This window comes from Alosa sapidissima, chromosome 18 (genome assembly GCF_018492685.1).
Source record: "Alosa sapidissima isolate fAloSap1 chromosome 18, fAloSap1.pri, whole genome shotgun sequence".
NCBI lineage: Eukaryota > Metazoa > Chordata > Actinopteri > Clupeiformes > Clupeidae > Alosa > Alosa sapidissima.
This window is the reverse complement of record NC_055974.1, coordinates 3,127,203-3,140,914: the sequence shown is the minus strand read 5'-3', so window position 1 is coordinate 3,140,914 and position 13,712 is coordinate 3,127,203. Positions and strand designations below refer to the sequence as shown.

Genomic DNA, 13,712 nt, shown 5'->3' with positions numbered 1-13,712 from the left:
AAACATCCCGACATGCTTCAACCACCGTTGGTCTGGAGTGCCTGCAGTCCCTTCTTGCTTGCTTCCGTTTACCTTACTTTTTTATAGCCTTTCAGTATTACTGTACTTTGCATTACAGAACAACCAGTCATCTGTTGTTTCATGCCAAAAAATTAATACAAGACCGAGCCTACCTGTTGTGGTAGTAGGCCTAGTAGTGGTAGTAGGCCAAGTGGTGGTAGGCTTAGTAGTGGTAGTAGGCCAAGTGTTGGTGGTATGCCTAGTAGTGGTGGTAGGCTTAGTAGTGGTAGTAGGCCAAGTAGTGGTGGTATGCCTAGTAGTGGTAGTAGGCCTAGTAGTGGTGGTATGCCTAGGCCTAGTAGTGGTATTAGGCCAAGTAGTAGTAGTCCTACGAGTGGTAGTATGAGGCCTGTTGCTGGCGGAGGCCGCTAGTAACACCAACCATAACATGGAGACCAGAGAGAGAGCCATTGTTCATGCGTCCTCGCTGTCAATTGACTCTTAGACAGATCTCTGAATAGTTTTGTCTGTCTTTAGCTGGAGTTTCGTTTCTCTGTAAATGTGTGTGTGTGTGTCAGGGATAGCCACCCCCCCCCCCCCCCCCCCCCCGCCAAATGCGGGTAGTTTTGTGCGCTGGCGGGTGAATTTGGTCAACTTACCAGCCACTGTGGCGGGTAGATAAATAGAGCTAGCATAGGCTACCACAAATAGTCAGATCCGATCTAATTTTCATAGTTATTGACGGTTAAAAATAAGAAAGTGTCTGTAGGGATCATGTAACGTTACCAGCCGTAAATCGCGCTGATTTGAAGTTCAACAACTACCAGTGAGCCGCCACCTGCAGCATAGCCTATAGTCACTGGTGCAGTGCTTCACTTTTTGCCATTAGAGCCTACCATTAAGAAACTGTCGCTATGCTTTCATGTGCCACTTCTCACTTTGGCCTATAGGACACTAACTGGATCTGCTCCTAGTTATTTTAATTCAATAATCAAGCCTTACATCCCCAACCGCCCACTGCGGTCTTCTGGTGAGCGTCTGTTGTGTCGACCAGTCATGAAAACTGGGTCTAATTCCAGACTCTTTTCTTCAATGGTTCCATGTTGGTGGAATGAATTGCCCAGTGCTCTCCGTTCCTGTGGTAGTTTTGGGTCGTTTAAGAGGGGTCTAAAGACATTCCTATTCAACATATACTTAGTTGTTTAAGCGCTTATGTGTTATGGTTTGTATAATGTTGTTTTATTTCAATTGGGCTGTTAATTAATTTGACATTATTGTTTATTATTGATATTCTCCTTAATGTAGTCTTAGTATGTCATTGTTTTTATATTATTGATTGAATGGACATTATTGTTTTATTATTGCCTTTCCCCTTTTTTTCCATTGCTTTTTATTAGGCTATTGATTGAATTGATATTATTGTGTATTATAACTATTCTCCTTATTATATTTGACCTACATTCTAATCTGTTCCCTGTTCAATTTTATATTGCTATTCAAATATTATTATGTTGTTTGTATGTGTCGCTTTGGACAAAGGCGTCTGCTAAATCCATAACCATAACCATCAAGGATTCTAACAGTCAGTGTTGGGAGGTTGGGAGGTGAGACAGGTGTAGCAGGGAAGCTTGTGCTCTCCCTGTTTCCCTCTGGCAGCTGTCAGATTGGAGGTAGCAGAGAATGTCTAATAAAGAGACAAACTCCACTCTCGGGACACTTCCGGTTTCTGAACTGGTTGCAGTTCCTGTTCTGGTTCCACGTGAGGGTGAGGGTGCTCACGAAAAAGTGCAGAATGAATAGAGGTCTATGGAGCTTTTTGTCAAGAAATATGAATGTTGCATTCGAAGGGGGGGGGGGATAGCCTTTCAAACGTGTCAATGACGTCATTCATTTGCAGAATGTTAGTGTGTTATGGGCAACAACGACCTAACCTGAAATCGAAAGGACATAAGTACTCCATATTGAGTTTGCAGAAACTACAACGACAATCAGGTGAAAGAGACAAATGTAGCCGTCTAGCTCCATAGACCCCCATTGTTTTCGCACTTGTTCGCGATGGCCCCTAGCGGAACTGCAACAGATTGCAGGTACAATGGAGTTAATTGGGGGGATTGAACCGGCTCTCCGTAAAAGGGCTCTGGAGGTAGACACGTTAATGAGGGGGTGGTCCCCGTGTTGAGTATATTTATCAGCTGACTGAGCGTCTTCCGTTTTCCCATTTTCGCTGGAAGATCTAGCTTCCGTATTTGGGTGGCTTGCAGGCAGCTTGGTTGGGCCTTGCTGGAGCTTGATTTAGGCTATTGCTCAGGTCTATTTCATCGTTCTAATGCAAGGTAAGCTTTCTCGCTTGTAAATTGACCTCGTGTTTGATGCAGTTGCTTTTGCTTTTGTGCAATCGCGTCATTAGTTTATGCTTCCTTATTTTAGAATGTGTCTTTGCTTGGCAGCGGACTGTTTGCACATCCAGCCTTGAGCATTTATTCATTGGAAACGTGCCGTTAAGGCCGGGACAAACCAAGCCGACAGCTGACCGTCGGCAGAGAAGCAGTTGGACTGATCAGTCGGCTCCCGTCTCCCTGGGTCGGTCAAAAAAGTGCCTCGGAAGTCGGAACAGACCAAAGCGACGCCGACACTGAGTGTGCGTCCTGTGCGTGCGTAATACGTTTCCATAATAGCAGGTGGTGCTAAAAGATTCAGAGCCGAAAAGATTGTAGTCTATCGTCTAGTTACAAGTTTGAAGTTTTTATTGTTGCATATACTTTGCAATACGGCAAAATTCTTGTGCCACAGGTGCAGTAGTACAAGGAGGGGTAAATAAACACCATCCATACATGCACACATTATACAGCCATATATGTCCTCTTTCTTCCTAACACGCTCTAGTGTGAAAGTGTTGTGAAAGTCCTTACATAATGACAGAAAAAACAACCTAGCAGGACAAGCAGAGTTTTATTTTTTACTTGAATACTATCACAGTGATTTAGTTAAGATAAGTCAAGTCACATTTATCTATATAACACATTTTTATATGCACAGAGTGCAACCCAAAGAGCTTATCAACGTGGTTCGATTTAACATTGAGATTATCAAAAGCAAGTTAAATATAATTGATACAATACATAATCAATGTAAAGTATAAATGGTGAATTTGACAGCACCGTAGTTGAATAATTGCTAAATTGACTGATTAAATATGACTGCGGAAGCTTCCAGATCCTGCAGTGCTCCTCACTCCAGCAGCTCCTGACTCTTCCCACAGCGCTTCCGCAGACCCAGACAACGTTGTCCACTCTCCGGCCCCTCCTGGACTACATATCCCAGCTTCCCATGCTTCTTCCAGTGCCTCCTCTGCGGCTTCCCAGTGCGATCTTCTTTTCCAAGCGCCACCTGACTGCTATAGGCATCCTCCAGGACCGCGTAGCCCTGGGAGGTGTAGCTAGCCTCTCGCCAGCTCAGCAGGTTTCCAGAGGGATAGCCCCAGCCCTGGTTGTAGGAGCGCAGGCTGGAGAGGGGGAGGGCCTTGTCCCAGACGTGAATGTCAGTCACCTGACCTTCGAACCCTGACAGGGTCATTGCAGGTGGGCCATAGAACGACTGCAAAGCAGAGACAACAGAGATGAACTTTGTTACAGTTTGACATAAATGGCGACTGTCACCGTGAAGATGAACGTGAGCACATGTTTCTCCACATATACTGTGTGTGTGTGTGTGTGTGTGTGTGTGTGTGTGTTTCTCCACATATACTGTGTGTGTGTGTGTTTCTCCACATATACTGTGTGTGTATGTTTCTCCACATATACTGTGTGTGTGTATGTTTCTCCACATATACTGTGTGTGTGTGTGTGTGTGTGTGTGTGTATATGTTTCTCCACATATACTGTGTGTGTGTGTGTATGTTTCTCCACATATACTGTGTGTGTGTGTGTGTGTGTGTGTGTGTGTGTGTGTATGTTTCTCCACATATACTGTGTGTGTGTGTGTATGTTTCTCCACATATACTGTGTGTGTGTGTATATGTTTCTCCACATATACTGTGTGTGTGTGTGTATGTTTCTCCACATATACTGTGTGTGTGTGTGTATGTTTCTCCACATATACTGTGTGTGTGTGTGTGTGTTTCTCCACATATACTGTGTGTGTGTGTTTCTCCACATATACTGTGTGTGTGTGTTTCTCCACATATACTGTGTGTGTGTGTGTGTGTGTTTCTCCACATATACTGTGTGTGTGTGTGTGTGTGTGTGTGTGTGTTTCTCCACATATACTGTGTGTGTGTGTGTGTGTGTGTATGTTTCTCCACATATACTGTGTGTGTGTGTGTGTGTGTGTGTTTGTGTGTGTGTTTCTCCACATATACTGTGTGTGTGTGTGTATGTTTCTCCACATATACTGTGTGTGTGTGTGTGTGTGTGTGTGTGTGTGTTTGTGTCTATGTTTCTCCACATATACTGTGTGTTTGTGTGTGTGTATGTTTCTCCACATATACTGTGTTTGTGTGTATGTTTCTCCACATATACTGTGTTTGTGTGTGTGTTTCTCCACATATACTGTGTTTGTGTGTGTGTGTGTTTCTCCACATATACATGTACTGTGTGTGTGTGTATGTTTCTCCACATATACTGTGTGTGTGTGTGTGTGTGTGTGTGTGTATGTTTCTCCACATATACTGTGTGTATGTTTCTCCACATATACTGTGTGTGTGTGTGTGTTTCTCCACATATACTGTGTGTGTGTATGTTTCTCCCCATATACTGTGTGTGTGTGTGTGTGTGTGTGTATGTTTCTCCACATATACTGTGTGTGTGTGTGTGTGTGTGTGTGTGTGTGTGTTTCTCCACATATACTGTGTGTGTGTTTCTCCACATATACTGTGTGTGTGTTTCTCCACATATACTGTGTGTGTGTTTCTCCACATATACTGTGTGTGTGTGTGTGTGTATGTTTCTCCACATATACTGTGTGTGTGTGTGTGTGTGTGTATGTATGTTTCTCCACATATACTGTGTGTGTGTGTTTCTCCACATATACTGTGTGTGTGTGTGTGTGTGTGTGTGTGTGTGTGTGTGTGTGTGTGTGTGTGTATATTTCTCCACATATATTGTGTGTGTATGTTTCTCCACATATACTGTGTGTGTGTGTGTGTGTGTGTGTGTATGTATGTTTCTCCACATATACTGTGTGTGTGTGTGTGTGTGTGTGTGTGTTTCTCACCTGACTCCTCCACATGCCTTTCCTGACACTCATCTTCCCGTCCTTCCACATCTGGGTCATGCCTGTGGCAGAGTCCCAGGTGGCACACAGGCTGGTCCAGGGATAGAGCTTCCCAAACAAGGGCAGCTCCGCTACGGGGTAGAGTGTCTTGGACGCCTGGCCCACCGTCAGCTCGTACCCCGAGTCGGCTGTCGACCTCACGGTCAGGGTGGCGCTGTTGCTCATGGTCATGGTGAAAAGGGCCGTACCGGGCACAGATTCACTGATGATGCGCAGGCAGACAGTGAACGCCCGGGTGTCTTGGTAACGGGGGAAGCCGCGGAATGTGACTACACTCCCAGACATCACACTGAACATGCGGCCAGTCAGGTCTATGCACAGCAACACACACAAACAAACATTCATACATACAGTATCAATTCTCATAATGTACAGCTATTATACTGTATCTAAAAATAATAAATGTGGCTTAATACTTAACATATAATATTATAATAAACACATAATGATCTCATACACTCAAATACACACTCTTGGGAACATATGAATAAACATACACATGTACACATTGTAAATTATTCTGGTTAGGAGTGTGTGTTTGTATGTGACTTATTTTTTGTTACCTCGACCTGGGGAAGGGCTTGATGTCCAGTACCACGACTGTGAGGATGTCCATCTCCAATCTGTGTTTTAATAGGAACAATGTGGATTACATTACAAACCATAAAATTACCCTTTGGGATGTCCCCCATGCAATCAACCATCATTATTATGACCGCCGCTAGCGAAGCGGTCATATAGGGATTGTCAAAGTTTTTTTTTTTTTTTTTTCCCGTCATCTACTTCCTGAATTTTTGGTCAACGATACCCGGGACACCGAACCACCGGGACGCATGAAATTTGGTGGGTATGTAGCCCCACTAGACTTTTACGGAAAAATGTTGTTTCGTCCCCGGGGTCCACTCCCCCCCCGTGTTGGGCCCCCCGAACCGCAAAAAAAGCAGTTTTTCCTAAATAACTACCTGAACCGTGGCACCGAGGATGAAGAATCTTTTATGGTATGTTGGTCTCAAGGGCCCACATCAATCTGGCCCATAATCACTCATTTGTGATTTGCACCCCCCCGGTAAAAAATGAAAATGCAATATTCTGCTTTAATCGCCCCTATCTTCAGTTAAGATGTTCAGAACTGCACCAAATTTTATTTGTATGATTGACCTGGCATTCTCTGGGGGTATGCCAAGTTTCGTAGAATTTCATCCATGGGGGGGTCTTAAAAAAAAATAGATTATGTGTACATTTAGTGACTGTACACTCATTGGCCTGTAGATGGCGGTGCACACATATACACATGCACACAGGCACCCACATACTATCGGTATTAGAACGGCCGATACATAATTACAAATTCAGTAGGATTAAAAGAAAGCCAAAATATATATATTCATCATCATCATGGCTGCATTTCCAGTATTGGCGATAAGTAGTCGTTTGTCCACTAGATGGCGCATAGTTGCAGTGAGACGTAATTTTGTTGGAAGTTAAACGTGGGTTGGAATAACAATGGACGCTTCCTACAAGGACTATAGTTTACCGCAGAGAGCGTCTAATAAGGATAGGATGATGTTCACATGAAATGTAATTCCCATTTCTTCTTGAAGCCGAAATAAATCTGAGGATGTTTATCGGACATGCTTGGTTTTTACTGCAGGTACGTTAATCTTATAATATCAATAAGGACCTAGGTAATGTTACCGTTAGCGTTGGTTGAGTGATGGAGGCCAATTTGATTGCATTTGTAGAAAACTATAAATGCGGTTATACCAAGCAAATTGATAGCAGCACTGTAATTGTATCTTTCGACTGTCATTTGTTGCATGTGCTACAAAAATCATTCTGTGCAATGGAAGATTTACCAACGTTACACCGGTCTGATACAGTTTTGCCTATACATGCGTGAGACTGAGACGCCTGTTTATTTTGTTTTAAGTGCGTGAGGGTGTGAGAGGGGAATCGATGTGCTTTGATTCCAGCTTGTCTGTGAAATTAAAAAGCACGTTGTGTGTGAAGTATCCAAACAATGACACCTTCATTTCATTATGGCTGCTTTAGCAACACACCTTAAGCTACTGTGTAGTGGGTCCCATTTAGAAGTGGCTACTTCATTCGCGCTTTCCTTGACTCATGGAGCTGCGTGAATTTTATTACAACTTTTCGCCACGATATGGCAGTTTAAGTCCGCTTGATACTGTAAGGCGTAAGCCATTGGTTTCCAAAGGAGATTTTATTTGTGTCGCCAGCATAGCCTATTGACAATTTATGTTGTAAATAGGCCTACCTTATAAGCCTACCTGTAGCTTAGGGAAGCTAACAGCTTTCTATTAGGATCTAGTGTGTTAGTTACAGTTTTGTCATAACTCCCTGATGCATTTTTGCATTTAGAATAGCCAGAGCGTGAACAATATCGGGTGCCTATGGACTAGGCTTGGTGAACCCAGCCTGATCTGCCCGCTATTTATTTTTTGATTTCTTAAAAGATTGAGGTTGGTCTGGTGAAAGCCAGACTAGCCATGGACCTCAGTTACACAATGCAAGGGAACATGAATCAGCCTATATTTGCACGAACAATAACGGACAACAGCTCTTCAACTTTGGCCCGTTAAAATGTGTATGAACAGTCTAGCGACGCATTTCATCAAGGCCCATTTGGACATGTCAGTTATTTGCACCACTAGATGTAAAACAGCATTTCGTTTCAGACTACTGTTACTTAATTTGTGCATTAACAATAACGTTTCAGACTACTGTTACTTAATTTGTGCATTGACAATAAAGTATTACATGAACTAAAGAGGACTAAAATCTTATGTAGAAGAAGAAACATTCACAAAAAATCCATCCATCCAAAAATGACCTTTGTTTTTGATAGCTGTTGAAAACGGCATGGAACTGACAGATGTTTTTGTTTATAAATAAATAAATAAATAAATAACATTATGCTGATACCTTTTGCTTTTCCCAAATACAATGTAGCCTACAGGTGTAAGTGACCTTTCATCAATCCAGTTGCAATGGATGAACTGTGATGAACTGCCCTACTTGTGATTGTTTAGAGATGTTAAAGGTTTTATAACAATGCTACATCTTCTTTGGCTATTCTACAATCTATTCACCTTTTCAGCACCAGTAGGCTACTCTCTGTGCAGCCGCACACACACACTCAGGCATGCCAAACAAGCATACACAAAAGTTTCAAGAGTGGGGGATGGAGTAAAATATGGAGACAAATTGAAGTGTGATTTATTTTCGCGGAACGGATGTACAGGACTGAGCGGCGGTCATATTTTGTACCGCTATGCGGTACATCTAGTTTATATACATGTGTAACCCCTTCTTAACGGGTGTGCACAGGCACTCGTTACAGTACATAAAACAATGGCGCAAACAGGATCCTAAGTTCTCAGCAGTGGAATGGTGAGCTGGCTGAAATATTCCTGAATACCACAGTAGACTAACAATCAAAGAAAATAAAAAAACAGCGCGGTGCCTCCACTGTAAAAATACTACACTAAAGCTTGTGTATGATGTAATCTTACAGAATAAAACTATTCAATGAATGGGTAATTACATTAACAGCTAATGGTTAGCCAACACCGTTAGCTTAAGCCAAACAGTTACCAGTATGGAAGACAATACAATACACAACTGAAATTAAATCACAATACACAAATCACAAAAGTAGTATTAATCATATAATAAAATAACCCAACCCCCCCAATTTTAAAAAAAAAAAGTGTCTGAAGCCACCCCGGTTGACAGTAATAACGTTATGTAATCAGAACAGATTAGGCAAATTTACGGCTTTATCAACCGTCTCTGTTAGTACTCTATAGCTCATTTCCCAACATGAACATTTAAAACACAAAGCATGCTGGTCAATGGAGTTAATACAGTAAAGGTTATTAAATAGTCACCTTTTACAGGTGCTTACACATATTTTTGGTAACACTTTACCTGGATAGTTCACCTACAGAGACTTTACAGATGGTTTGTTGAAATTCAATTCACTTTTTAGAATGTTTAACAACCTGTGCATGTCACGGTAGCCAGCTGGTCTGTAGCTGTGCAGTATGTACATTGTGTAAACCTCCCTCCTGACGCCTTAAGAGTCATGCCGATGAGAGAGCTAGCAGCCTGGCCTTTTAGCTGGATTGCTAGCACGCTCGACTCCCCATCCGAGATGTTGCTGTTTGCCAAGAGTCCGAGAGTGCAGGGCAGAGCCACATGATTCAACTCAACACAGGTTACATTAACAGAGTGTCACAGATTTATATGTTTAGAATCTGAGCATCTGTAGATAGTCCAGGAGTAAAGTAAAGTGTGACCTATTATTTTTATGAACAGGCATTGAAAATATAGAGGTGTCAGTGTGTGTGTGTGTGTGTGCGTGTGCATGTGCATGTGCATGTGCATGCACACGCTAAAAGGAAGCCAGTTCCTCAAAAATGGTTAGTTCAACCCACATCCTGACATGGGGATGTTTCCCGTTGTCAACATCTTTCATTGACCCTTACAGTACTTCACCCTTACTCATGAGTGAGAAGTACTCCAGCAGACTGTGTAGTTGGGGCTGTGACTTACTAAGCCACAAGGCTTTGGATGCCAAATCACAATAAAATGTGAACATATTGCTATTGAAGATGCCTTTATAGCTTTGTGTGAGTGAGTGAGTGAGTCCTGTGAGAAGAAATTCCGATTGTTATAGGCTTATGTCAGCTTCGAGAAATTAAAAGAAGACAATTATCCCAATGTCCAAATAAAATACATTTTTACAAATGTATGAATTTAGAAAATGTATTAACAAATAGGCTATGTCCCCTTTACCAAGTTAAAAATGCCGACATGGTTCAACCACCGTTGGTCTGGATTTAGCCATTACAATAAAGATGACATTAAAGGCAGTGAGATTCCCTTCCTCTATTGCAGTGGCCTTGCGTTTGGTAATAGGAGTGGAGTGCCTGCAGTCCCTTCTTCTTGAAACACTTTGCTTTCCTCCGTTACCTGACTTTTTTTATAGCCTTTCAGTATTACTGCACTTTGCATTACAGAGCAACCAGTCATCTGTTGTTTCATGCCAAAAAATGAATACAAGACCGAGCCTACCTGTCATATTAGAGGTAGGCCAAGTAGTAGCAGTAGGCCAAGTAGTGGCAGTAGGGGTGCTGTTGCTGGAGGAGGCCGCTAGTATGAGCACCAACCATAACATGGAGGCCAGAGAGAGAGCCATTGTTCATGCGTCCTCGCTGTCAACTGACTCCTAGACAGATCTCTGAAGAGTTTTGTTTGTCTTTAGCTGGAGTTTCATTTCTCTGTAAATGGGGGGGGCTATCTGGCCATCTGTTCAGTGCAAATGTGGGAAGTAAGACTGGCTTGTATTACTAGTGGGAGGAGGATAGACATACGGCCCACCAATGACCTCAGTATTTTTATGTACTCACATCAAGGATTCTAAAAGTCAGAGTTAGGAAGTGAGACAGGCATTACACACAAAGTAAATAGGTCTACAAAACTCAAAAGTGAATACAAACACATTTTTCCGTTCACAATTCTGATATGAAATAGGACACATTCAGAGTGTGTGGGGTGTTTTGTGGGTTCATGCTTGGCTATGGTGAGTGGGGATTTACATTTGTTTTTCCCAAACTCTTGAGAGTGTTGACTTCCCCTCCTCCTCTCTGGGCTCCTCTGGAATGCAGACCACTTGAATTTAAGATCAACAACTAGATGGAGGCCAGTCACTAAAAAAGAACTACTTGTGTGGAAAATGCTCGGAAACCCTACCAATCAACTATGATGTTGTCTTTGAGAGGCTATCACTGAATAAACCTCTACAAATGTTTCTATAACAATTCAATACAAAGGGACCATTCTGTATTGCTTTGCAATGATACAAGAGTGCAATTGTACTTCCCCATCCCACCCATAGTGTTCTATTTATTGCAAATGGACATACTGTAATTATACTTATACATAGCCTTATATCATGGTCTAGGTTGAAAAGGGTGTCGTTTAAAAAGTGATCTACTACACCTATGAAGTAGATCTGGTAAAAAAAAAAGTTTGATGCATCCATTATAAGAAATAAATGGACTTCGCGGAAGCAACCGTCCTCCGCATTCACGCCTCCGCGTCGTCCATTTGTTTCTGATAATGGACACCTCGTCGGGCATTATCCCTTACATATTCTACTGCTCTTCATTCCATTCTTACTGTTCTGCTTTGTATTCGTTTATGTTTTTTTATTCTTTATTCTTATATGTTGAGTGAGTGTTAAGTGAGTGTTGTACTTTGAGAGCAAAGAAGTCAAATTCCTTGTTTGTTTTACGCAATTGTGATTCTGATAATGGGAAGGTGAAAGTTCACTGGTTCTCTGAGAGAATTAAGAAAACAAGAAACATCACTGTGTGTGTGTGTGTGTGTGTCGAGGAAGATGCAGTGACTACACGGCTACTACTATTACCACTACAATGCGGTAACGAGCATCAAGATAAAACTGGTATCCATCTCTTCCAGCATACTGTTATTTTCTTAACCTATTTATTGGTTGACTGACAAATCATCAATGTTATGAGCTTTTTAAAGCTGGAAATGCATTTTTGTCCCTGTAATAAACTGTATGACCTGACATATAACCGACTGTTTAAACATTGGCCAGCCATATTCAGAAGCTCATCTGTTTTGTAAAGAAAGGAAGTATGGGATCTTAGTAACCTGCCCAAATAATGGAGCTTGCCGACACACACATACATCAAGACAGATCTGGGAAGAGATAACCAATAGCAGTAGAGAAAATAGACGCCAAACCAGGAAATTCTTGAATTTTTGATTACACAATCCTGTAGACTGACAGGGTTCATGTACGAAATGATGTAACCACAAGGAGGATCTACGGGAACTGATGAAAGCATAAAAAACAGAATAACAGAATCCCAGAATAATAGAAAAAGGGAATGAGAAGAGACACAGACAAACTTCTTCAAATATTTTGGATCTTTGACAATATTGCCCTTCTATGCTTTTATTTGTTATCACTGTTTGCTTTCGTTTATGTAAAACACATTGAATGACCTCTGTGTATGAAATGTGCTATATAAATAAACTTGACTTGACTTGAAAAGGGACAGTTTCAGCAGCATTACAGTAAAGGGAAACTCTGGTCTAACAACAACCTAGGGATAATAATGAGTGTAAATTTCCGTTTGGGACATCAATCGGTGCAGTTTTGAGTAAGACTGGAATATGCATATGTCATAGACATCTTTTTAGGGATTTCAAGACATTATCAAGCGTAACTGTCTAAATGAAGAATGACCGGATGGTCCAAACAATATTTTTCATTTTGATCATCTACATGAGTGCAACCAAGTAACCTTGTCGTCGCTGAAAGACCAACATTGTTCAGGGGTTTCTTTTGGATCCATTGAAACGGAGTAAGAGTTAGAGTTAGACTGACCGGATTTGGATGGCGAGCCGTACTCAAATGAAGAACAACAAAGATTAGTGTCTGCTGAAGATATAAGATTCTGCCTAATTCGTTTATTCATTACTTTTATCACTAACCCACTCAACAGTGCTGTAGGAAAGGATTTGGAGTCACGGAAAACCCCGAACTTAAACTTTGAGAACTTTACACTTAAACTTTGACCTTTGAAAAACTTCCATTATTTCCATTAATTGTGTTTATATATTTGTTTTATTTATTTACTTAACTTAAACTTTCACAACCTTTTGTATCCAATCCAAATAGCCTATTACTCTTCCAAGGATAATCACGCTGTGTGTTTATTCTGGAATATGTTTACTAAACCTGGCTCTGCATCTCCCTGGCCTATTATAATTAGGTATTCATATATGCTATTCTATATCTTAACACTTTCTGAGTAAACAGGTTTACAGTTATTTCTGTAATTCCTCGGTTTTCACATAGATTTAGCCTGTGAAACATGTTTTACTATTTAAAAGAGCATGACCAAAACTCAACAGTACAAAAAGGGTCACTGCAGGCCAGAAAGCAGTGGTGTGCTTCTTGAAGGGCAGGGGCGAAAAAAGAAAAAGGGCCCCACAATATTGGGTCCCAACCTCACACAAAAGGTTATGATGTGTAAATTATAAACGATAAATGATAACTTCTGACTGGTTTTGTGGAAAGAAATGACAGATTGAAATTTACAATATGACATAACCATTAACATATATATAGGCATCTTGAAAAAAGGGCTATTCAGATATCAGGGGTGAATAACATAGCCCATGGTATATGATTGAGGGGCCCAATTAAGACACATCACATTACCCGTGTGAGAGACCCCATTTCTCAGTCCTCCTAAAATAAATGATTGTAAAATAAAATATAATTACACAGATCAGAATTCATATTTTGGAATTTCACTTGGAGTTTCACTTTCTTTTCCGTTGTGAGATAGGGGTGACGGCTCCCACAC

The 13,712-nt window shown here is 41.4% G+C and overlaps 1 protein-coding gene across 1 annotated transcript; it reads right to left on the bottom strand.

Annotated features, from left to right (window-relative positions):
- Positions 1 to 2,721: 2,721 nt before the first annotated feature.
- LOC121690398 (serum amyloid P-component-like) lies at positions 2,722 to 10,541 on the bottom strand. Its single transcript, XM_042070927.1, has 4 exons — positions 10,375 to 10,541; positions 5,835 to 5,894; positions 5,212 to 5,582; positions 2,722 to 3,594 (listed from the first exon to the last, which is right to left on the bottom strand). The coding sequence occupies exons 1-4, from the start codon at positions 10,496 to 10,498 to the stop codon at positions 3,229 to 3,231; spliced, it is 921 nt and encodes a 306-aa protein (XP_041926861.1). The 5' UTR covers positions 10,499 to 10,541; the 3' UTR covers positions 2,722 to 3,228.
- Positions 10,542 to 13,712: the final 3,171 nt, after the last annotated feature.

Coding starts and splice junctions, on each gene's coding strand:
- LOC121690398 (XM_042070927.1), bottom strand. CDS start 10,498: ATGGCTCTCTCTCTGGCCTCCATGTTATGGTTGGTGCTCATACTAGCG. Junction 5,895..10,374: donor GCCTACCTCTAATATGACAG/GTAGGCTCGGTC, acceptor ATTAAAACACAG/ATTGGAGATGGACATCCTCA. Junction 3,595..5,211: donor AAGGCATGTGGAGGAGTCAG/GTGAGAAACACA, acceptor TCTGCTTTGCAG/TCGTTCTATGGCCCACCTGC.